General features: G+C 49.3%; 8 protein-coding genes across 8 annotated transcripts; 5 read left to right on the top strand and 3 right to left on the bottom strand.

Moving 5' to 3' along the window:
- Window positions 1-1,754: 1,754 nt before the first annotated feature.
- Window positions 1,755-2,300, top strand: BDP55DRAFT_686320 (uncharacterized protein). Its single transcript, XM_060576508.1, has one exon. The coding sequence runs from the start codon at window positions 1,916-1,918 to the stop codon at window positions 2,147-2,149; it is 234 nt and encodes a 77-aa protein (XP_060421985.1). The 5' UTR covers window positions 1,755-1,915; the 3' UTR covers window positions 2,150-2,300.
- Window positions 2,301-2,785: 485 nt separating this feature from the next.
- On the top strand, window positions 2,786-4,337 carry BDP55DRAFT_567738 (mitochondrial carrier domain-containing protein; the record flags this gene model as incomplete). Its single annotated transcript, XM_060570615.1, has 7 exons — window positions 2,786-3,085; window positions 3,142-3,228; window positions 3,309-3,435; window positions 3,505-3,622; window positions 3,699-3,885; window positions 3,945-4,116; window positions 4,201-4,337. The coding sequence occupies 7 exons, from the start codon at window positions 2,786-2,788 to the stop codon at window positions 4,335-4,337; spliced, it is 1,128 nt and encodes a 375-aa protein (XP_060421984.1).
- A 3,071-nt stretch (window positions 4,338-7,408) lies between these two features.
- On the top strand, window positions 7,409-9,516 carry BDP55DRAFT_442614 (cytochrome P450). The gene is made up of 3 exons (XM_060567609.1): window positions 7,409-8,051; window positions 8,113-8,989; window positions 9,047-9,516. The coding sequence occupies exons 1-3, from the start codon at window positions 7,643-7,645 to the stop codon at window positions 9,453-9,455; spliced, it is 1,695 nt and encodes a 564-aa protein (XP_060421983.1). The 5' UTR covers window positions 7,409-7,642; the 3' UTR covers window positions 9,456-9,516.
- Window positions 9,517-9,576: 60 nt separating this feature from the next.
- Window positions 9,577-10,796, bottom strand: BDP55DRAFT_735075 (methanesulfonate monooxygenase; the record flags this gene model as incomplete). Its single annotated transcript, XM_060580281.1, has 2 exons — window positions 9,577-10,696; window positions 10,744-10,796. The coding sequence occupies 2 exons, from the start codon at window positions 10,794-10,796 to the stop codon at window positions 9,577-9,579; spliced, it is 1,173 nt and encodes a 390-aa protein (XP_060421982.1).
- An 885-nt stretch (window positions 10,797-11,681) lies between these two features.
- Window positions 11,682-12,664, top strand: BDP55DRAFT_735074 (GPR1/FUN34/yaaH family-domain-containing protein; the record flags this gene model as incomplete). The annotated part of the gene is made up of 5 exons (XM_060580280.1): window positions 11,682-11,822; window positions 11,889-12,084; window positions 12,140-12,250; window positions 12,311-12,512; window positions 12,565-12,664. 5 exons carry the CDS (start codon window positions 11,682-11,684, stop codon window positions 12,662-12,664), a joined length of 750 nt encoding a protein of 249 aa, XP_060421981.1.
- Window positions 12,665-13,668: 1,004 nt separating this feature from the next.
- On the top strand, window positions 13,669-15,415 carry BDP55DRAFT_774125 (acyl-CoA dehydrogenase domain-containing protein). Its single transcript, XM_060581199.1, has 4 exons — window positions 13,669-14,138; window positions 14,204-14,677; window positions 14,736-14,844; window positions 14,906-15,415. The coding sequence occupies exons 1-4, from the start codon at window positions 13,837-13,839 to the stop codon at window positions 15,314-15,316; spliced, it is 1,296 nt and encodes a 431-aa protein (XP_060421980.1). The 5' UTR covers window positions 13,669-13,836; the 3' UTR covers window positions 15,317-15,415.
- A 1,323-nt stretch (window positions 15,416-16,738) lies between these two features.
- On the bottom strand, window positions 16,739-17,282 carry BDP55DRAFT_514119 (uncharacterized protein; the record flags this gene model as incomplete). The annotated part of the gene is made up of 2 exons (XM_060567734.1): window positions 16,739-17,139; window positions 17,207-17,282. Coding segments are annotated over 2 exons (477 nt in total), but the record flags the coding sequence as incomplete, so codon positions are not given.
- An 868-nt stretch (window positions 17,283-18,150) lies between these two features.
- BDP55DRAFT_762034 (uncharacterized protein) lies at window positions 18,151-20,106 on the bottom strand (the record flags this gene model as incomplete). Its single annotated transcript, XM_060580884.1, has 4 exons — window positions 18,151-19,031; window positions 19,081-19,200; window positions 19,256-19,560; window positions 19,662-20,106. 4 exons carry the CDS (start codon window positions 20,104-20,106, stop codon window positions 18,267-18,269), a joined length of 1,635 nt encoding a protein of 544 aa, XP_060421978.1. The 3' UTR covers window positions 18,151-18,266.
- Between the last annotated feature and the right edge of the window lie 2,252 nt (window positions 20,107-22,358).

The following is a 22,358-nucleotide window of genomic DNA, read 5'->3' as shown; positions in this document are numbered from 1 at the left end:
GATATTTATAAGCGCCTCAACACTTCTTGCTCTACCTTTATCAAGTGAGCATTGTAGGAAAGTGGATGTGAGGCTGTCCGCCGAAACGAAGGACGAGTGCGTGGCGCACCATACTAGCAGTAGCAATGCAGTCCACAAAAGAAGCCGAGCTAACAGAAGAAGGCAAAATAGAAGCTTCCAGATTGTCCGTCGTGACGGAGTCTTGCGGTGACCCCATCATGGAGCACAGCGGCCGGACGATTTGCACTTGATGTTGGCAGTCGTAATCTTGGGCTATTATTGCCTGGCATGTCTTAGATGACGTGACGGTCCTTCCAGAAGTGAAAGTCCATTCCGATTGAATATTGAGTGCCTTCCAAGCTGATCACTCTTTGGATTGTGACGTACCTGAAGGTTTTACCTCAGTCACATGTCCCTTTTTCCCGGGGTCCCGGCCTTGCTCTTTACACATACCTGACTCACCAAGTGAGTGCCACCAAGCACAGTTCCTTCTCTCAGTTCCACGAAAATCACCAGGAGAAAGAGCATGGACCAATAGCTTCCCGCTAGGCGATAGATGTATGTGTGTCCCTCTTTCCACTCAAGGTGTGAGGCACACCTCCATCCGTCTTTCCCAGTTCCGTTAAGAGATGTTTTTCTTGATTCGCTATTGCTCCAATAGTCAATATTGCTTACACCGCCTAATGACACCACCACCAGCACAAGCACCAAATCCGGCTGCTCCTCCATCAGCAACATCAGAGGCAGCGACACCGCCGCCCCCTGCTAGCAGTGGCAGCAGCAGCAACAACACCAAATACGCCGGCCACCCCTCAACGGACAGATCCTGGTAGAGGATGGCATTCTTTGACAACTTGTTTCCTCGGTGGGTTTACATGGATCTCTGGCGCAACCAAGTTGGCTATGGTCTTATTAGTAATTGCTCGACGGTGTAAATACATGTACGTACTTTAAGAAGGGGTAATAAGGTTTTACATACTTATCCGACCTCACTCCCCTTATATCCGCCCATGAATGATATCAACACAAAGCAGAACTAAGAAATACTGAAGATGGATGCACTGCCGCTATCCAAGGTATTGGCGGTTAATAGGACATGGGTCCAACTTTGGTTAATGGTGTGGGCAACGCTTATTAGCGATCACTGTTGTCGTAGGTCTGCTGTAGCTATCTTTCTAGCCTTCAGGTATGTACGTATTTCGAGCGGTGGCTAAATATAGGTTCGGCATTAGGTACTTCTTGGCCTTGGGGGTGAGATGACTTCTTTTGCTGGTGCCGTAGCGTCTTGAGGCTGTATGGACGGACCTGAGGTGCCTTTGTCGAGGTTTTTGCTCTTTACGTTCGTGGTGGCTTGCGTGCGGCCAGCCCTTACGCCAAAAGCAAAGTAATTATGGGAACCTCGCGGTCTGTTTGCATTGGCTTGCACTTTCATGAACTCGCTATTAAACAGACACTGTGATTGGGCTACCTACCTTTGTTAGGTAGGCCTATTTACGCTGCTGAAGTCGTCTTCCGGCATTCTTGCGAATTTTGTAAGCCTCTATACTCGTGGAATGATCATCGACTGACCAAGTCTCGAACTATCTCAAGCTACCTTATGCAAAGTATCTTTGAATGTGGAAACGATCAGGAGTATCCATGCTTTCTGAACACTCTAAAAAGAACAAAAGCGTTAAGCTTTTCTCTAAAAAAAAAAACCCTGGTAGTCTGACGAACTTGGGCTGACTTGAACCCTGATGACCTTGTGACATGCCGCCTGTGTGCCTTGGGTATTTAAGTTTCAAATGCCTCTGAAGTCTTATGTCTACTCAACACCCTCGGTTACAGTGTGTTAGTACGCTGCAGAGCCAGTCGCCATCTCCGACCATAATACCTACTAATACTCGTTCACGAATTCCAATCCATAAAGCGAATCATGGCTTTGGGTGCACTCCTGGTGGTAACGTCGCATCTAATTCAGTCCAAGCTATCATGCAGAGAAATTGAAGCTGGCCGCAAAGACAGGAGTCTAGCACAGAACTCCCCTATTAAGACAGAAGCAGAGTCGCAAAACTTCTCTTCTGCTCCGCAGACCACTACTAAGACACACAATAAGCCACTACGAAGGATTCACTCGGTGGCCTCGCTACACTGGGCTGGAAAAAGCTGATGAGGTACCCTGGGACCCAGATCATTGAGTAATAACTTACATGTACTCACGTTATCATGCCAGGGTTTTGGAGGTTCTATGAAGGCCGGAATTCTCCCTCCAATAGCTAGATGTAAGTAACTAGTGAATGATACTGCCAATATCAATTGCTTGAGCGATTGCCTACTATCATGCTGCCTGATCAGGCAAATTGTGGTCCGGGTCGGAGAAAATGCCATTAGAGCTGAATGGAGCTTTGAAGTTCATCAGGTCGGCAGGCTGAAGGCGCATGTAGACGTGTTGTGATGGGTTTGTGAGAATCCACTGGCGCTGTAGATGAAATTCAGCATTCCGCAATTGACTATGAATTGTACGAAAACCGCTAGATATTCCGGTCCTGAGATTGATGATGTCAAGACTTCCGAGATCATCCCAAGTTAACCCCTGTGACAATCAGATGTGGCTGAAAACAAGGTGTGGCGTCAACGGTATCGGATTTCAAAGCACGCGATAACCCCCCGCATGTACGCGATAGCGAAACCGCTATCAATTAGTAAGAGCCCGGGAGCCGCGACTTGCCTTCATCAACGTCAACGACACAATTACCGACGTCAGCGGAATCACCGGGGAGTGTCACCAATTTTTGCATTTGAAACCATGGCAGCACAGAAAGACCTAGAAAGTCAGCCGCAGCAGTCGGACGAGCGGACCCCGCTCCTGGGGACACCCGCCGAGGCCGGATCAAGCCAGCAGGCGGCAGAGCATCAGAGCCACGACAATGAAGCCAACGGAGGCATCCAGGATCCTGAACAAGTGCCTCTTATCACGGGCCAGGATGGAGAAGAGAAAAAAGAGAGGACTACCAGTTGGTGGCTATGGAGAGCGTTCTGGGCAGTTCTCGCCATCTTCGTTCTCGCTGTTTTTATCAAAGGCTGGATTGATGCCAAAGACACCAACGTGAGTCGGTCGGACGATCGGTTTAGCAAATCAATAACTAACTCGTCGCCGCTTAGTTTGACCTCAAAGCAGCTCTTATGAGAGCTCTGGGCGGTGGCTTGAGTGGCGCCGCGGCTATGGTCTTGCAAGTTTTGACACTCATGGTACGTAAAGGAGACTAGGTGGAAGCCGATGTTTTGCTGCCAGGAAGCATCAACGATACTAATCGTAGATTGTCACTTAGCCCATCAGAACTATCATGAACTACCAGTATCGCTTTGGGTCTGGCTTCAGGGAGGCAACTCGCACTCTTTATGAAGATGGAGGTGTGCGCAGGTATTACCAGGGCATTGGAGCCGCATTGATCCAGGGTACGTGGTGCATGCAGCGTCCCTCATGAATTGAATCTGTCAGAGCTGTGCTCACATGCTGGAGAACAGGGCCGGTTTCCCGCTTCGGCGACACTGCCGCTAACGCCGGTATCCTTGCACTTCTCGAGTCAAACTCGTTCTTAAACCAGCTCCCTACCTTGATCAAGACCATCTTCGCTTCTCTTTGGTAAGCTTACATCTACCTCAGTCTCATCTCCTGGAACACAGACCCATCAAAGTACTAATCTGGTTTGACTCTGCAGTGCTGCTGCTTTTCGCATGATCTTGACTCCCATTGATACTCTCAAGACGACGCTGCAGGCTCAGGGCGCCAAAGGTACCGCTATCCTGAGACAACGTGTAAAGACAAATGGTATCGGAAGCTTGTGGTGGGGAGCTTTTGCGACTGCCGCCGCCACGTTCGTCGGCCATTACCCTTGGTTTGCAACCGTACGTCAAACATTTCCCACATCCTGCACATAGAAATCCAAGCTGACGACCGATGACAGTACAACTACCTTTCCGCCAACATTCCCGAACCGGAAAAGAGCGACATTTTCGTGTGGCTTTTGCGTCTTGCGTTCATTGGATTTTGTGCTTCCGTCATCTCTGATTCTGTCTCCAACTCGCTGAGAGTGGTGAAGACCTACAGACAAGTCAACGACACGCAAATTTCATACTGTAAGTCGAATCTTCTCCCGATGAACCATACCAAACTTCTATCAAATATCTTATTTACTGACCACAACTTTCTCCAATTTGCAGCTCAAGCAGCAAAGATTATCATACAAAGAGAGGGCTTCCTTGGCTTCCTAGGACGTGGTCTCAAGACCCGAATCTTAGCCAACGGCCTCCAGGGTGTCTTGTTCTCTATCCTTTGGAAGTTGTTCCTCGACCTGTGAGTTAAATGAAGAATACTTCATAACACCAAAGTTCTGACTTTGAATAGCTGGGAGAAGAAGACGCACTCTTAGTGTCCATCACGCTGAACCTTGCTTGTTAATCGCCAAGCGACAAGTCGAGATTCTGAGAGCCGCCCGACTCTCTGTATGTATTCACCTAGAGAAGGAATGACTAATCCACCATCGAGGCAATAGAGATCTGCATCGTAGTAACTTGAGTATGGGAAGTGTTTGTACGCGGAGCTTGAAGTATTTTTTGATCTTTGTGTGGAGGTCATCCGATATTAGATCCGATATATGCTGCATGTGGCGAACACTGCTGCAATCAAGTACCTCGCATAGTATCTCAGTGATTGAGGCTGGTTTCCGTCTTGCTAAATTTCACTTAGTAACACGTAGTCTGAGGCTCCACCTTGTCTCTAAACTTTCTGCTACCCATGACGTGAGAAGTCATTGTGGAATGGAGTAGCCCTTTGATTACTCCAAGAAAGGCGTAACTATAAGCCAAGAAACATGCATGGCTGACCTACAACCATTACTGAGCCGACGGGTCCGAAGGGCCTCATGTATACCCGAAAACCTGGTGGAATATGTCTGCAAAGGCAAGGGTGATCAGCAACCTCAAGACCCTAAATGCTTCTTCCACTTTTGAACGCCTTCGGAAGCACGTTTCGGCAAGTATGTACGCCCGCCCACTTAGAGAAAATCCAGCCCATGCATAGCTTGTGTCACAATGTTGATCCTAGGGAAAAAGACCCCGTTCTTTCCCGACGTATCGCTACATAGTCCGCCCCCTAGGGTTTGTGTCCTTAGATTAAATTGGTTCGGTTGGCTGTGGTTCTCTGCCGCGGAGGGCTTGACCCGTGGATGCAGGCAGCAGTGGTAGCTAGAATACCTAAGGTAGGTACTCAAGCCTTGGTCGAAAGAGACGTGGAAACTAGTCGCCGACTAATAACTTGTTTGTATTTATAAAATCGGGATCACATGGATCATGTTGCGCGTAGTTTTCATTGCCCTTAAGCAGTTGGGTATTGCGAGGCAATTTAGACGGTATAGCTCATCGAGTCCCGAGTCGCTATATCCTTGTCAGCCACTCTGTCTGCATGGCATAAAGCGCCCGGAGGCTGACCCGGTGTAATCCAGGCCGGCTCCGATATGCGGATAAGGTTCGAGGAGGGAGACATCAGGCAGTCTGTTCGAGTTTGGTTTGTAGACTTAGTCTCAGAGTGATCAGCTTGATACAGTATATGAGGCTTTTCTCAATTAGCACAGTGGCTTTCAATTGACCAGTCGCCTTTTCAAGGCGGCAAATCGAACACGAGCCCATTACCGTTCGATGTCTCCGTCTCATGTCTTGGTTTGTAACGGGGACCTCACGATACATCAGTTGTAACCAGAATGGCTTCTCTTAGACAAACAGATGTTAAATTGCACTAGTATTGAGGACTTGAGGGGTAATCACTCTTTCGTGAAGAATGCGAGCCCAAGGAAACCACGCTGATAAGGCACAATTACAACGGAGGCCAGCTTGGTACTGTAGCAAGCCCCCGCGAGACGCCCGCTTCAAGGACCGAGATCATGACACTAAAGACTTCTCGTATGGAGTTGGATGTGGCTTCAAGACATGGTCGAGATTCGAAGCCACTAAGGAAGCTCATGAACCAATGGGGCCATCCCGCTGTCAAATGCCCGCTTAGGAACGTTGAGGTTCCACTTCTACGGACTTCCCCAGTCTTCACTCCGGATCCGGGCAATCCATTGAAGGCAAGTTTGGCCGGCTGAAATGTCCCCCTTGTAGCCGATTCCTTCTGCCTTGTTCTTGTCAAATAGACAATCCAAGCCCGAGCCGTTGCCTGGCGCGCGCGACCGCGCGGGAGGCTTCCGGGGCCAGTCTGTTCGTCCCGTCTCGCGATCTCGCGAGTTGGATGTCATCCGATGTGCTCAGCGACTAGCACGCGAGCTGACATCTGAGGTAGCCAGTCGCCAATTATATCACACGACCCAACGGCCCATTCTAGATGGCTTACCTCCACTGATAAAGACGCATTTTGCGGCGATCTTCCTCCCGCGCGCAGAGGGGGCGCCACGACTGCAAGTCAGCACGGCACTGAGAGTGCCGCCTGTTGTAATACACTACTGGCCAATCTCGTATCTTGCTGCGTCAAGAGGGCAAGTTCAATTTGGTATTTCCACTGGCACGAGATTACAGGCACAACCAAATGTCGTGCGCATAGTAAGCCCTTCTGGTGCATACCCGCGCTCCTGACGGCTTGCTCCCGCGCGTGCTCGGATGATTTATACGGGCCAATCTCGAGCGAGCTGTCTCAAAGGCTTCTAACGTCATGTTTTACTGAGGCTGTTATATCCGTAGGAAGAATTGAAGTCGATAAACTTTGAACAAAACGAAAGACCAAGGGAAGTGACAATTATTCTACTAGGCCTTTAGCGTATTTAGCTCTGCGTGGTGTCAAGGGTCCTGGGCGGAATCGGGTGTGGCCAAGTCACGATGTGACACTGCCCCTGCCATGCGGCGCAGGCGTCTTCTATATCCCTGCTGGGAAATCCTGCAGGTCTCTCATCACAATGAGCCTGTGAATGGGGTCTTGAGACATATCCACCCCCATTGATTCACCTCAGCAATGAATTTGTGCGCAATAATAGGCTGCCGCTTTCGCTTACACAGGAATGGTCGATGTGCCTCTCAGGGAGTCTATTTGCCAGATCGGGAAAGCCAGTGACGGAATGTGCGAGTATTTCGAGCTAAGACAGCACTTGGCAGTGATGTTTATGGTCGGAAGGAAGCACACATGTGATGGATGCTTATCGCATTGACCCATGGCTCGCTCTGCTTCGGACTTCGCGGGGTCAACATCGTGCGATTCTATTTCGAAAGAAGGCAGTCGAAAGACTTTGATGCCCGTTGAAGGCGTTCGGAGTCGACCTCATGTACACATCGTGTCGTGTAACGATCATTGCAATGCGGTCTCCGGAGCGATGAAGAGCGGAATTGCTCCCTTTTGCTGTATGCCTGCACTTTCAGCTGGGGACCCCGATAACACTGGAGTTCCGGCCTCTTCGCAGAGAGGGACTTTGGACGGTCTCGACCGAGCCAACCCACCCAAAGGCCTTTCGGCAAGTTTGCCAGCCCTACATGCAGCAGGGTTGAGTAACTGGTTCTCAGGTAGTCACGTAGTAGTATATCTATCTGCAATGCCACCCTTCCACTGTTCACATCTCCCCTCCCTGGCTCCCCAGAACATCCACTTTTACCCTCTTCTTACGCGGCAAGCCCTGACAGCCTCATTATGGAGAGCTTTACTCTCATCATATTTTATCTTGGCATCCTGGTGGTGCCTAGCTTCTTCTTTTCTTCTCTTCGACGCTTGCTAGGATGGTCTACAAAGACCTCTCTGGATGTGAAGACATCCAAGCCCCCTACCAAGTTTCCCGGTCCTAAGCAGTACCCCATTGTCGGCCGGGTCCACGACTTGCCCAGGTTTGCCATGTGGCTCAAGCTCAAGGAATGGGCCGATGAGTTTGGGCCGATTTACCAAACCAGCATGCTTGGTCAAAAGTTTGTGATCATCTCTGATGAGGGAATGGCTCAAGATCTCCTCATCAAAGATGGCAACAAGTTTGCCGGACGACCCCAGATCAGGGCTCTCATTGATCACAAGTTGGGCCCGGCATACTCTGCTTTGATGGACCGTCATGGTCAGTAGAATAACAAAATCTACAAAACCGAGCATGAACATGAAGCTGACTGGATCAACAGACACTTGGAAGCACCAAAGAAAATGGGTCCATGCGGCTATGGCGGCTGCTCATCAGCAGCACTTCTATGGTCATATCGAGAATGAGGTTAAGCGATGGCTTGTGACCCTCCTTGTTGACCCAGAGAAGTTTCACGGAAACACTCGCGAATTGACTGGACGTATAATCAGCCGCCTCGCGTGGGATGACTCAACGCAAGGACGCGCCTATGGCGAGAGTGCCATCGAAACTTTGACAAGGATGTCAATCTCAGGGCCAATTGTCAATACTATGACACCACTGTGGCATCTCGCCGACCTTGTCCGGTATAACCCTTGGCGCAAATATGAAATGAACCGGGAAAAGAACCAGCGGGCTTGGTGGTTGAAAACATTCCGGCTCGCCAAGGCGAGATATCTGAAGGGAGACTTACCAACAGACACCTGGACCTACCGGTACTTCGAGCAGCTGCAGAAGAGTGGAAACGAGACTCTCAAGCAGACTGAAAAAGCCGAAGACTTCGCAGCCTGCATGCTCGGCTTCCAGTGTCTTGTCGGAGTTGTCACTATTTCTGGGCCCATGCAATTCTTCTTGATGTGCATGGCGCTCCATCCTAAATGGCTGAAGAAGTGCCAGGAGGAGATTGACAGGGTCTGTGGCGACAGAATGCCCACTCGAGACGACTTCGCCGAACTTCCGACAGTAAGATCTTGTTTAAAAGAGACCCTTCGATGGAGATCTGGAGTACCTCTTGGTGAGTTGTTCCTCATGAGGCAACGAAGTGGAGTGGGATTGACAATTGACACCATCTGCCTAGGGGTTCCCCATCAATGCGAGCAAGATTCCGAGTTCCGGGGTGTAAAGATCGAGAAAGGAACTATCATCCTTGCCTGCGAGTGGTATGTCGCTCCTTGCTGATCTTTCGGGAACCTTTGACTGACGTGACACGACTGCAGGAACATCAACCGTGTTCCGGACAAGTATCCTGACCCAGAACACTTTCGTCCGGATCGCTACCTAGATTCCAGTTTCCCCACGTATCAGGAGCCTCTCAGTCGGTACCCGAACTTCCGTGACGGAGTGGGCATGCATACGTTTGGCTGGGGTCGTCGAACATGCCTGGGCCAGAACCTTGTAGACGATGAGATGTTCGTCGCAGGAGCAGGTGTATGCTGGGCTTTCGACATGAGCCTCAAAAAATGCCCCTCCACTGGCGAGGACGTGACATTCGATACACAGGCGACGAACTCCAACGTCATTCTAGAGCCTCTGCCATTCCCCATGCAGTTCAAGATCAGAAACCCCGAGCGAGCCAGAGATGTATTTGAGGGGTACAATGCTGTCAGGGATGCATTGAAGGTTTGATCCTGAAAGCTCGAACAATTTGAGGCAATGGTGTGATTCAATATTTTGTTATGTAGATAGAATAGAAGACTGTGTTGGTGTTGCAACAAATGCAGCAAATTCATATCTTACTGGTATTATCTTATTTCTTACGGTAAACCTCTCCAGTTCTCTCAATCTCAAAGTTGGCGTCCTTGCCACGACCCTCCTTTTCAAACTGCCTTACCAGAGGCAGAACTTCGCGTCCAAATTGCTCAATCTCTTCATCGTAGTGCAAGAAAGCAGTGAGCACTAGGTTGACACCCAGACTCTTCAATAAAACCATCCGCTCGGCAACTTGCTCCTTGGTACCGATAAGCTTTGTCTTGAAGCCATCATTGTACTGTACCAAGTCATCAAACTTGCTGTCAGCCCACATGCCCTTCTTGTTGGATGTGCTGGCGCCTGCTTCCTGAACGGAGGCTCGAAATGCTTCGACGGCCTCCTTGTCGGCCTTGCCCTGGATCTCCTGCAACACGCGAACGGCCTCTTCTTCGGTCTCACGAACGATGACGAAGCCATTTACGGCGAAGCGAACTTGGTCCTCGCGACCGACCTTTGCCGCGCGGGCCTTGACGTCCGCAATCTGGGTGCGAAAACCGTCGAGGTCGTTGCCGTTCATGAAATACCAATCACTGACCTCGGCGCCATTGTTCCTGGCGTCGTCGCTGTTGCCGCCCTGGAAGATCTCTGGATGGGGCTTTTGAACAGGCTTAGGGTTGAGCACGTAGTTTCTGTACCGGTAAAAGTCGCCGCCAAAGGTGAAGCCCGTGTCCTCGGGCGCAGTCCAGATGCCTTTGAGACAGCGAATGAACTCGTTGCTGCGACGATAGCGCTCGGCATGGTCCAGCCACCACTCACCAATGGCTGTAAACTCGCCCTTGAACCAGCCGCTCACGATATTCACGGCGATGCGTCCATTGCTATAGTGGTCGATACTGGCGATCTGCTTCGCCACCGTCGTGGGGTTCCAGGGCCCGGGCAGGATAGCAGCAATGATCTTGACTGTGTCTGTTGCTTGAAGAATTGCTTGCGAGAATGACACAGATTCGTGTTGATTTGCAGCGCCGTATCCAGAAGTGAAGCGAATTTGCGTCAAGCCATATTCGATACCAGCTTGTTCAGCTGCCTTAGCATATTTAACGTTGCTAGCCAGGTCCCAGTTTGTCCTCTGCGGGATCTTGCTGATGATCAGACCGCCTGAGACATTGGGTACCCAGTACCTAAATAATCAGCTGCTTGTATGAAACTTTGAGAAAAGGAGACATACGCGAAGAGCAGTCGTTCAGGGTCGGTATTGAGGCGATGTGGCTGAGCGGTCATTCTCGCTGAAGCTCAATGGAAAAGTTATGGTCGGCGACTGTAATTTGACAAGTCTAGCTCGATTGTGAGAAATGATGGATGTTGATTTTTACTTCAAGTCGGTATTGTTGAAGCAGGTTGACAATACAAATGATATTGGTCGAATGCACTCCGGAAGGGAGGGATAGCAAAAGGGCAGGCTCTCAAATCCTGGTATTAAAATCAATGACATGGCAACAGTGACAGAAGAGCAAATGTGATAAGTACGTATCAAATTATTTTCTTGGACCTACCGAAATGGAGCTTTCAGCTTGCTGGCGCGTTCTGCGCGATATTCTGAGATCGACATTGCGGAGGAAGTTCCGTCGGTTTGACGACGCTGGCGAAGCTATGCCTAGCTCTGACGTGATTTCAAAATACCACATTACGACGCATGCCGGAATTCAGATTGATACAATGGGAGCCAGTCACGGCACTTGAGGGCCCATTTGGTGCTGAGGAGAATAGCTACGTCCTTTGCCGTTCAACCGACCCCTCCAAATGAGGCAATTGCACCATTATCAACTCAATGACGAGATCATCAGATCCCAGTTGACCAGGGTTTCCCCACGCTACGATTGCTGCATCTACCCCAACATGGCGCGATGTGGGATTGAACCAAGATCTGCGAACTTTAATCCAAATCAATTGATTGAGAGCTCTCTGTGTTCTCATTACGATGGGCAATGATAGAGCAAAGTTTCGGGAAACTGATTGAGATCAAGGCCATGTCGTCGGGTTCGTAGCCAACTTCTCCATGATTTATCTCTTGAAGGATCCGATAGACAGACTTGCGGCTGCAATTTTTTCTCTTGTCATTCTTGTTCAAATTGTCTGGTCTGGTGTACCTCACTCCGACTTAGCACAATGTCCATCTATTCTTCAGCCCCTAATGGGGCTAGCGAAAAAGGGGTCGAGTCCGTAAAGCCGGAACCAACCTTTGAGAGATTCGAGAAGATCCATCATGAACCTCGATTCACCGCACCAAGACCGCTTCCTACGGCAGCAGTGAGCACCATTTTCCCTGGAACCGCAATCATTCCAAACGTTTTTACTGATCGAGAATTGCTACAGACCTCACTTCCGATCGGAGCTTTTTCTACAACCTTGACCACGCTTTCTCTAAGCTTAATGGAGTGGCGCGGAGTGACAACAACCAACGTTTACATCGCGAATTTCTTTTTCCTAGCTGCCTTCGGCTTAGTGATATCTGCGCAGTGGGAGCTTACCGGAGGGAACGGCTTTGGTTACAGTGTCTTCAGTGCTTTCGGTCAGCTCTGATGAAGTAACTTACAACGCTCGTTTTTACTGACAATCCGTGACAGGTCTCTTCTACGCAGGGTACGGTGCCATCTTGACTCCCTCTTTTGGGGTGGCAGCAGCATATGGCGATGACACAAAGCAGTTGAACAATGCTCTCGGACTATTCATGATCAGTGAGTGATCTCGCAGTCGTTTCGTTAATCACTCAAGACTAACGCAGCATCCTCACGCAGTTTGGAGCGTCTTTGTCCTTGCCTACTTAGTCGCTACAATACCGACAAATGTCGTCTATATACTGATCTTCATCTTCGTTGAATTATGCTTCGTACTGGTTGCTGCTAGCTACTTTTCTGCTGCTGATGGCCACGAGAGCGCCTCAATCGGGTTGAAGAAAAGTGGTGGCGTTTTCGCGTTTCTTGCTGGGCTTGTTGGATGGTAGGTTTCCCACCTGATTCTTATAACGATCTGCTCTGCTAACACAATTCAGGTATTTGACTTTCCATCTCTTGCTGAAAGACTCTTTGGTAGAGTTGCCGTTGGGAGACACGTCTCAATACTTCCCTAAGACTCGGAAGAAAACTGAGTGAGGTAGCTTCTCTGGACTCTAATTGGGACAAAGTGAGAAGATAGCACAAGACCTCCTCATAGACCTAAAGAACTGGGCATGGAATTATCACGGGTTCACCGGGATCGATGGTATTAATATTTATAGCTACAAAGAAGAAAAGCTTGATTGTAGCTGGTCTTTTGAAGCGACAGCAAATAAGATTTTAGCGGTAGAGGCCAGACGAGGAACACCAGACGTTTCCCAATCGCGAAAGCTACATTTTACATACCGAGTGTCAACTGGCGAGAGAATTAAATAAACTAACAATGTACGATGTCTTTTGTGTCACAAGAAGTGGGCCGCTCCTAGTGGGCAGCATTAACCTCATCTGTATCTCGTGACATTTTGTCTCCCATCCTTTCGGCTAGTTGGGTCGATGCTGCAGGGCGACGTTGGCGAACAACCTGCCTCAAGGTTTCGCGGTATTTGAGAGTCCAAAACTCAATTGAACGAAGTATCTACACTGACTATGAACCTTAATTGGTGGCTGCGAAGTTATTGCTGCAGAATAGCGCATATGATGCCATCCTCGTGCTACCTGACCCCTCATCAAAGCATTCTTTCCGACCATGTAGGTAGGTCAGAGATGTTGCCGAGATGTTGATACTTCAACGTCAGATAGAATATCTGCTCGATCACGAAAATGTTTGGAAGGCAAGTCTACGGAGTACATTGATAAGTACAAATATAAATAAGCTAGTATTGTGACCTTGTCCCTGCATGCCACATTATCTATCGGCCAAGGTTAGGGGGCCATATGCGGAGGTGAGAACTGTACATGTGCGCGTATCGCAAGTCAGTGCGATTGCGACATATCACAACATAGGTGTGGACCCTCGCGCCACTGCCGACGGCGGGACGGGGTACCGGCTATCGTTGAACCGTTCGACGACGGAGGCGGCACGGACGGGTGACGATGAGCATATTTAGATACATGTTGGCGCATTTTGTCTTCTCAAAATGGCCTTCTCAAAATGGATGCAAGACAAGATTCACTCCATCCTCCCGTGCGTCATTCAACCTTCTCCAGCTCATTGCGGAATTTTCCCGCTTTCGAGTAGTGAACCTCCTAACCTTAAGTTGGACTTATTACCACAAGACAAATCATCTGTTTCGAATCATCCAATAGCCTTGACTCAAAGAACGGTCAAAATGAGCAGCAACGCCCGTTCGGTTCCTGCAACGGACCCCAAAGTTTACGACGAGTATCAGCAGAAGTGGTCTTCACTCCCAACGAACGAAGCCGCGTGGCTCCAGAGAGCCGAAGACGTTGCAAACGTGCTAGCCGTAGATTCTGCACAGCGTGAGAGGGATAATAAGTCACCTAGAGCTGAGATCACGCTGCTGAAGTATTCTGGGCTGCTCAAGGTCCTGGGGTGGAAGAAGTATGGCGGTGGCGAACAACCGTGGAGTGTCGGCTACAAGGTGATACGCGAGGTTGCCAAGGGAGACGGGTGAGTGCTACACGTACTGAATATGAAATAACATGGGAGAATTGCTCACTGATTGACTTGCACAGATCAATTGGCATGCTTCTGGGATATCACCTGCTTTGGTCAACAACAGCCAATGTCATTGGTAGCTCAGAGCAAGCTGATCGTACCCAGGATCTCATCATCTCTAACAACTACTTTGTCGGTGGTGCTGTGAACCCTCGCGACAGCGACCATAAAATTACTTCAGACGGCGACAACGTCGTCTTCAATGGCTTCAAGAACTTCAACACCGGTGGAGTCATCTCCGACTTGACCGTCCTTGAAGGTGTTCTTGAGGGTACGGAGGACCACCTGTATGCGTTGGTAAAGACTGACCAGCCGGGCATTATCTTTTCCCACAATTGGGACAACGTTGGCCTACGTCTGAGCGAGTCGGGAAGCGTCAAAATCGAGAATGTCACTGCGCCATGGTCCGATGCGCTAGGGTGGAATGCGGCCGAGAAGAAGCCAGACGACTCCATCCTCAAGATTCCGTTTGCCAGTCTGCTTCTTCCCACGTAAGACACAAGAGTCCAATGACTCGATTTTCAGAAGTCCACTCTAATTATGGAATAGGATTCAACTCGTTTTCAGCAACTTCTACATCGGCATCGCCTGGGGTGCATTGGACTTTGCGTCAGCCTACACTAGAAAGAACACACGCGCTTGGCCATTCGGTGGTGATGTAAGTGCTATACTAGCTTTCTTCTAGTTATTAACACGGGATTCCTAATGCTAGAATCCAGGACAAGGAAAAAGCCGAGGACGAGTTTTACATTTTGTCCACCTACGGCAACTTCCTAGCTCACCTCCGAGCATCTGATGCACTTGCCGACAAGGCAGGTCTCGAGATTGATGCATTGTATAAGTACTCTGGAGACCCAGCGACTAGAGCTAAGCTCACTGCGAAGGCTCGAGGAGAGGCAGCTGAGTGGGTTGCTAGCGTCAAGGTTACGGCGACTGATACCGGACTTCGGGTTACATCTGGTGTGTTCGAAGTGACTGGTGCGAAAGCCACTGGAACCAAGGTAGGCCTTGACAAATTCTGGAGGGATATCAGAACACACAGTCTGCATGATCCTGTGTCTTACAAGAACCGTGAGCTCGGGAGATATCAGCTGCTTGGCGAGATTCCTGAGCCAACATGGTACACTTAGAGGATAATCGATAATCGAAGTAAACAGCGGTAGCATTCAGTCGTGATAGTACGCAGTTCAATGAATAGCGACATGGCAATGTGCGGCAACCTTGTTCAGATGGAAAATGGCATCTACTTGAGCATTCCTTCGTTGCTCCGGTCATATTCCCGCCAATGTAATTCGCGAGTTACTACATACGCGATGGCCGGCAACGGAGGCACTAAAGCGGAGGCGGACTCGGAGGTAACAGCTGGAATAGGAACGGAGATGCATTGGACATCATACCTGGACGTTCGTAGACCAACGTGCTGAGGGTTCACGTAAATGTCATTGAATGTGTCCTCGGCGTCGGTTTTTACTGGACTTATCCAGGGATATTTCTATTGGCAACTCAATTTTCTTGATCATTAACCGTCTGCACTCTTCCTAGGCATTTTTTTGGTGTACAACATTCCTCTTATGCACTTCGAATTATTACCGCACGGCCAAACGCTACTGGCATTGAAGACAATGTGCTCGACAAAAAACTCTCCAAGAAGCTCGTTCATTCAAATGTTGAACCGTTCATCCTGGTTTCTACTCTGACTTGACTGTCTCAACCCAAGGTACTACGATCGATCCTAGCAGTATCTGTCTCTATCACTATCGACACAGTTACCGATTTTGCTGCTCCTTGAGGGATTCCTTGGAATAAGACTTCTAAATTATTCTGATGAGCTGGTTACACGGATCGCAGTGGCAATGTGGTATAGCGGATTTATTACATGTGCATTGATTGGCAGGATATTTTGGTCACCCACCTCACTTCGTGAAGCCAACATGTCTTCGCGGCACGGAGTACTAGATTACTGTTGAGTCTCAAGAGCACAAAGCTTCTCACTCTTGCTCCAATGTGAAGATCATCTCCGAAGGGTAGCCATTGTCCACAGAGATTCCAGCGATTCCTTTGCCAACTGCCTGAGCCAATTCCGACGCCACCACGCCGTAAGGGCTAGCCATCAGCATATTCCAGCCCTTCGTCTCACCGAGGTCGTTAGTCGTAGTGAAGCCTCCGGTACTCTCTCCAAGCTCAGTGCGGGCGTTGCTAATTGCGGTTTGAGTCGCGGGGTCGACAATTTCGGAAAACTTGATGAACTTGACCTGGTTGATACCAACTTCCGTGGCTGTCCACAGCTGTTCGATGATTGAGCTAAGACTGAGCCCAGTCGGAGCCTGGCTTGCCCATGCTTCATTGGCAACAATCCTGTATCCGTACACATCGCAGAGGACCTTCACAATAGCCTCTTTGCCGTTTGTGAACCCATCAGTGTAGATTACCTTCCAGCGTCCAAGATCTTTCACGGAGTAATCTGAGGATGACCCTTCGCCAGTTGCGCCGCCCTCTCTCGCTTTGAAGGTGAGTTCGTATCGAGTAGACTCATCCGCTGTACCTGAATTGTGGAATGCTTGACGCATGTCTGCCTTCTTTGCCGGCTTCCCAGGAGGCTTCAACAGCTCCGTGCGCGTATCGGTGACATTGAAGCCCTTCGGCGGTCTGGGCCGGGGCTCAGTGGGTTCGACGGTTTCGGACACATTGCCCTTGTACCAGTATACTGCACCTCCGTTGCTGAGTCCGAGAGGAATGAGAGAGTTGATGTCGATGATAAGACCACCCTCTTCCTTCGACTCTCGCAGCACGCAGTCTGCGATAGACTTGTCTGAGCGTGAATCGTATCCACCGCGAGGCAGAATGTAGCCGACTTGATCGAAGTTGCCGTTGGCTGGAATCATCCAAATGTTGTCTTCTTTGTCGTAGCCAACAACACCGCAACGGATACGGTTGCCAGTGGCTTTCTGGAGTACTGTGAACAACATTAGCTTTGGGATACGGCCTTGGTCTCGGTGGCAGACTGGTGATTGGGGACTTACCAGAGCCATCTTTGTCGCCACCGTCAACCACATCATCGGGAAGATACCATGGGTCAACCGTTCCAATCGCTTTCCAGACAGTTTCGCTGTCATCTCCAGGGAGGAGATCTTCAACTTGAGCCTTCACAGCGACCAGGCCGAAAGCGCCCCAAAGAGCCAGCTTTCGAATGTTGAACATGGAGTGCTGCATACTGGCCCGGGTTGATAATACTCGAGAACAACTCTTCGACGTCTGACTCAACTGATGTAGGCCATCAAAGCTCGGGAACCTGAGACTATTCGTATATGGTCTTTTCCGGACCAGATCCGTGCATCTTTTCAGATAATCTTAGATCTCATTTGTCAATAATCAACAGGACTAGGCTTAGGGCCACTCCGACGTAACCTTCTTTTAGTGCTCCTAAGAATATCCGTACATTCACTTTGATTGTTTTGGCATTACTTTATTTGGGTTCCCAGAGGAATAGAACGAAACTCGCACGCCCTATTGGTAGACCAGTACCTATAAAACGCTATTTCCTTGAACACAGGGTAAGTTAACCGTGATCGGTAATGCCATTGGGGCCTGGCTGACTGGGCAGTCAATTTGAGATTGCCTATGGGTCCTCGTAACGAATGTGTGTTTTAGTCTTTTGGTCGCCTTACTTCGTTTCCCCCGCCAGAACCACCGTTCGTGCTCTTTACCACCTTGGCATTCTGACTAGACTTAATGAACAAGTCTCCGGTTCGGATATAGCCGCGTTTATAGTTTCCAGCGATCAATACAGCTACGCTCCACATCTAATGCGGCTCACCCGGCTATCAAAGAGTCGCCAGGTAATTACTTGAGAAGCGCTGTTCCCAACTTGCCAAGGGCCACTTGAAGCCAAAATAAAGTTTCCTGGTCCCGAGATGCCGATGGTAAGTGACTGAGCCTCTCAGTATGCCGGTGAAGCCGCGCTCCTTTCTTCGACTCCATCATCAGCTGCCCCATCAACCCAGCACTATGAGTTACATAATCTTTTGATAACGACCTGTGATCTTTTTATTCATGATCAGGCCATGTCACAGCGCGTTAGTCTTATGTAAACAGCGCATGCGGACTGTCGAAACAGTCGTCCCAGGTGTTTCCAGCAGAGGCATAGAATCTTTCGAGTACCTCCTTGGCTGCGACTGGAAGATATACTCCCATCCTTTCACTATCTTCTTTCATACGCCTCAGGACGAAACTCCGCGTCGATGGATTCCCAATCTTCGCTTCAAATCCAGCTACGATCATTGGCCATGTGGTGCAAATCTTTAGCGCTGGAGAGGCAAGCGAGGCCTTGAGAAAAGCAAACAGCCTGTCGCTATGCGTATCCTTGACAGTCATCCAGTCCTTTGATAGAGGAATGACTTTGACACTCTGTAACGAAGAAACACCGAATAGCACCACGGCAGACCGATAGGTTTTGGCCATTAAGAGATGCCCATCTACGAGAGGTTCCGTGCTACTAGCCCAGAGTTCCAGTGAATAGTCTAGAATTTTATCCAGAAGACGCTCTGCTTCAATCCTAATCGAAGTGAGAGACCCTTCAGATTGACTGCATGTTGCTTGGAAGCGGAGGCGGTTGATGTGGATTATATCGATGAGCAAGTTGACTGGGCATGGAAATTGGGGGTAATATCCAATTGAGAACACGCCCCTTACCACGTTCCTTATTCTATAGTTGGCGACTGGGGACACTTGATCGTGTGCTGGGCTGGTCGTGTTGGCAAGATTTTCGATTCTGGGTAAAAGAGTTAATAGAAAGATGACGTATGCCGTGATTACAACACCAAGTATCGCCAAGATATCCTCTAAAGGCTGCAAGATGTTGCACAGACTGAAGCACTCACATTTTACAGAATAATACCAGAGACTTTAGATGGGGCGACTTTTGGCAGAACGCACCCCAGCCACCACGCAAGGCAATCAACGCAGCGAATCCACTCAGGTGAACACGCCAATTTGGCTCCGTTGCACTCCCCATGAGCTACGTAATATCAGTGTCAGGTTGATTATCAATGTGACGACATTGTTTTTCTTACATCACCGAAGAGGAAAACAACTACACCCGCCAGAGTCGCATCAGAGCACCGCGTACTCTCGTTTTCGATCTCCTTGTTTAAGGCCTGGATTGCTGTGAGACGGTGCTGGTAGGCTCTAGCTCTGACCTCAACTGCGTAAGCGTCATTCCGTGCCGGCGATAGGCGCGACATCCGGTGCTGGATAGCCATGGTGACTAGCCCATGTCGTCTGTAGGGCTTCATCGCATGTATGTTTGAAATAGGTACGACCCATGGGCTCTTAATGAGCTGATTCTCGTAGAAGTACGGGTAAACCTGTTCGTTCCCTATGGATACCGAGGTATTCGTCAGCCTAAATCTCTCGTATACTCAAGTGAATACATCGGGATTGCTTGGTTCTGTAGCACGATTTGGAAGTCTGACTAACAGTAGACCGAAGCCTCAGCAATGTCACACGTTTCCGTCCGGAGCTCTTGTCCGGGAAATACATGGACGAGCTGTACCTTGTGACCTTCTTCTTCTTCAGGGGTCGTTGGGATCGCCTTTTTCTTCCCGCTACCTTTCTTGTCGCTACCTTTCGTGCCCTTCTTGGCGATGTCGATTTTGTCAGTTTTCGGTTTTCTGCCGCCCCTCCATGTCTGTGTCGTGACCTGATTAGGGGCCACCCAGGTCAAAGGCTTCACATTCTCATACCCGGGGCACACTATGCCGCTAAGCTTACATTTAGAACAGACGGGACGGTTCGAGTCGCAGACCAAGCGCCGGCGCTGGCATTCCCAGCAGGATCGCCTAGCGCTACCGCTACCAACGCTCTTGTCGTCGGGGCTTTGTGACGCACCAGTGGAGGAGGGCGGCTCTGGTGCTGGCGCCATCGATCCGACTAGAAAGCGGGAAAGTGAGGGGAAATACTTGTACGTTTTGGGTTATTGGAGGTATTGATAGGAATCGCCCGTATATATTGGCGGCCCGGGGTCATTTTGTAGGACGTGTACCTCCTTGGGGCGGGAGACCTACCCGTGTAGAAGAGGGGAAACCATGCGGACACTTGTGACTGGCGATGAGAGACATTCGGTGGATACGTGCAGCTCTTGGCTGATTCCTTCTGCCAACCAGGCAAGGCCTAGCAGACAGCTTGTGTCTCTAGCATTGTCCGGGTACCGACTGCAAGGGTCCAACAGACGCCCGATTGTGCGAGGAACGATGGTTTAAATAAAGAGAGAAGAGGAGAAATCAAACGGATTGCAGCACAAAGTACTATTTGAACTTTTTACTCACACTGCGAGATTATGTGCGTGTTTCTGACCAGATCGCTCCATAAACCAAGGTCGCGATAATGCGTGTTGGTTTCTTTCCGAACTTGAGCGATAATAGTTCAAACAAAGCCTGCCGCATCGGCCGTGTAACATGGTGGCGCAACCTTGGCTTCACTAAAGCACATGATTCGTCAAATCTGTTTCTGACTGATATGAGAAAACACCCGATACTTTGAGGTAAGCCTACTATGCAAGTATGGATGAAGGTCAGTGTCGACGAAGTCTGTGTTCCATAACACATCTATCATACCATTTCTGAGAAGAAATTTCGTAACAATCTACTTTCACTCGGCTTACTCAACGGGAAGCAAACTACTCAACGAGGAAGTGTCATAAGAATATTGGGGGGATGGAACCGACTAATCAGAAGCAAAGGTTGTGAACAAGACGTACAATTCCAAAAAGGAGACAACTAGTCTACGCAAATTCAGCTTGAGAAAATTCTAGGTCACAAGAACACGTAGGCAAGAGAGAAAATACTTGTTTCCAATCAAGGAACGTTCTGTTTTGGATTATCTTGGTGGACAAATGGCGCGGGAGCCGGCCTTGATCGGACAGCTTTGAAGTTAGCAGAAAAATGGCTGTATTGAGAAAAGTGACCTTTAGCACCCAAAAGTCCTCGAAAGACGTCCAGGATCAATCTCAGAAGGTCTGTACATGCGATAACGGCCGATGTCTGTATGCAGAGAATAAACAGATGATGAGTTCGGGCCATCAGATCAGGTCACTATCATTCAAGGCCAATGCCGTAGAGAAGGTAACAGGTTAGTAGGTAGGCCTGCTTCCGCTGTCAAAGTCAGTGAGATTCTTGATAGCAACAACTAGAAGACAGTCAACCGCAGTCTCTATAGAAATCGGCCATGCGTAGAGGGTCAGTCGGTCTTTTGCACATTGCCGCGCGGGAAAGGACTGACGGTCTGCCCTGCCAAGGATCGGCAAAATCTGTAATTGGCAAGTTGTATCCGTGTCGATCAGCCCAAATAGCTTCGTCTCTCCGGGGCATGACACATGCCGGCCCATACCCTTTGAGTAGCTCAAGGTAGGTACGGTATGAATAGAGGCTCAGAGATCCGGTCTTGGCATTGCCTGGAAACTTCTTTGACTGGCATGTCTCAGCAGACAGCCATTTTGCTGCTAGTCAGTGATAAAGAAACGATACTCTGTTACTCTTGCAGGTCTCCTGGTTCAAATGATGGCAGCAACGCTCTGGAGGTAGCAGCTTACAAGTCACACGGCCGGGATTGAATACCAAGGTAGCAAGAATTCCTCCTTTACGGAGAAGTCCGACGTGGCCTGTTGCCCACCAAACTATCACGCAATAAGGGTACAACTTTCTTGGCTACCGGAGGTAATTCCAAACTTGTTTTTGGGGTGTTCTTGAGGCAGTGCAAATACCAATGGTATTGATCTCAGCACACCCATGTATTTGAGACACTGCGCAATGGCCATCACTAATAGAGATACTGTACAGGAAGGGGTCATCAAACGGCATGCTAGAATCACAGGAATATTACGAAGTGTTTCTTGAGAACTTGGATGATGTTAAACATTGCGATGGTATTTACTTAAGGGAACGGATAGGATTTTCCATAAGTTGGCTGACCTTGTCTAGTATACCCAAGTATGACCTGAAAAGAGAGCACACTTCCAGACTAAGGACGAGAACCGAGAGCGAATGCATGGCACTATTTTCCGATGGACTGGATAAATGCAAAATTGGCCAAAGTGTATGTGGGTAAAGATTCGCCCGCCCCTTACAAGTGTGCTTTGTACGCGGAACGGCTCCGACGAGGGCCTTGTCGGTCAAGGTT

Source organism: Colletotrichum godetiae (assembly GCF_030913485.1).
Source record: "Colletotrichum godetiae strain CBS 193.32 chromosome Unknown BDP55scaffold_99, whole genome shotgun sequence".
NCBI lineage: Eukaryota > Fungi > Ascomycota > Sordariomycetes > Glomerellales > Glomerellaceae > Colletotrichum > Colletotrichum godetiae.
This window is presented reverse-complemented; position numbering and strand designations above follow the sequence as displayed.

Bases quoted from the DNA above. Each gene is read 5' to 3' on its own strand.
- BDP55DRAFT_686320 (XM_060576508.1), top strand. From the start codon at position 1,916: ATGGCTTTGGGTGCACTCCTGGTGGTAACGTCGCATCTAATTCAGTCC.
- BDP55DRAFT_442614 (XM_060567609.1), top strand. From the start codon at position 7,643: ATGGAGAGCTTTACTCTCATCATATTTTATCTTGGCATCCTGGTGGTG. The intron at 8,052-8,112 runs GTCAGTAGAATA...CTGGATCAACAG, and splicing joins TGCTTTGATGGACCGTCATG to ACACTTGGAAGCACCAAAGA. The intron at 8,990-9,046 runs GTATGTCGCTCC...ACACGACTGCAG, and splicing joins ATCATCCTTGCCTGCGAGTG to GAACATCAACCGTGTTCCGG.
- BDP55DRAFT_774125 (XM_060581199.1), top strand. From the start codon at position 13,837: ATGAGCAGCAACGCCCGTTCGGTTCCTGCAACGGACCCCAAAGTTTAC. The intron at 14,678-14,735 runs GTAAGACACAAG...ATTATGGAATAG, and splicing joins GCCAGTCTGCTTCTTCCCAC to GATTCAACTCGTTTTCAGCA. The intron at 14,845-14,905 runs GTAAGTGCTATA...GCTAGAATCCAG, and splicing joins CTTGGCCATTCGGTGGTGAT to GACAAGGAAAAAGCCGAGGA.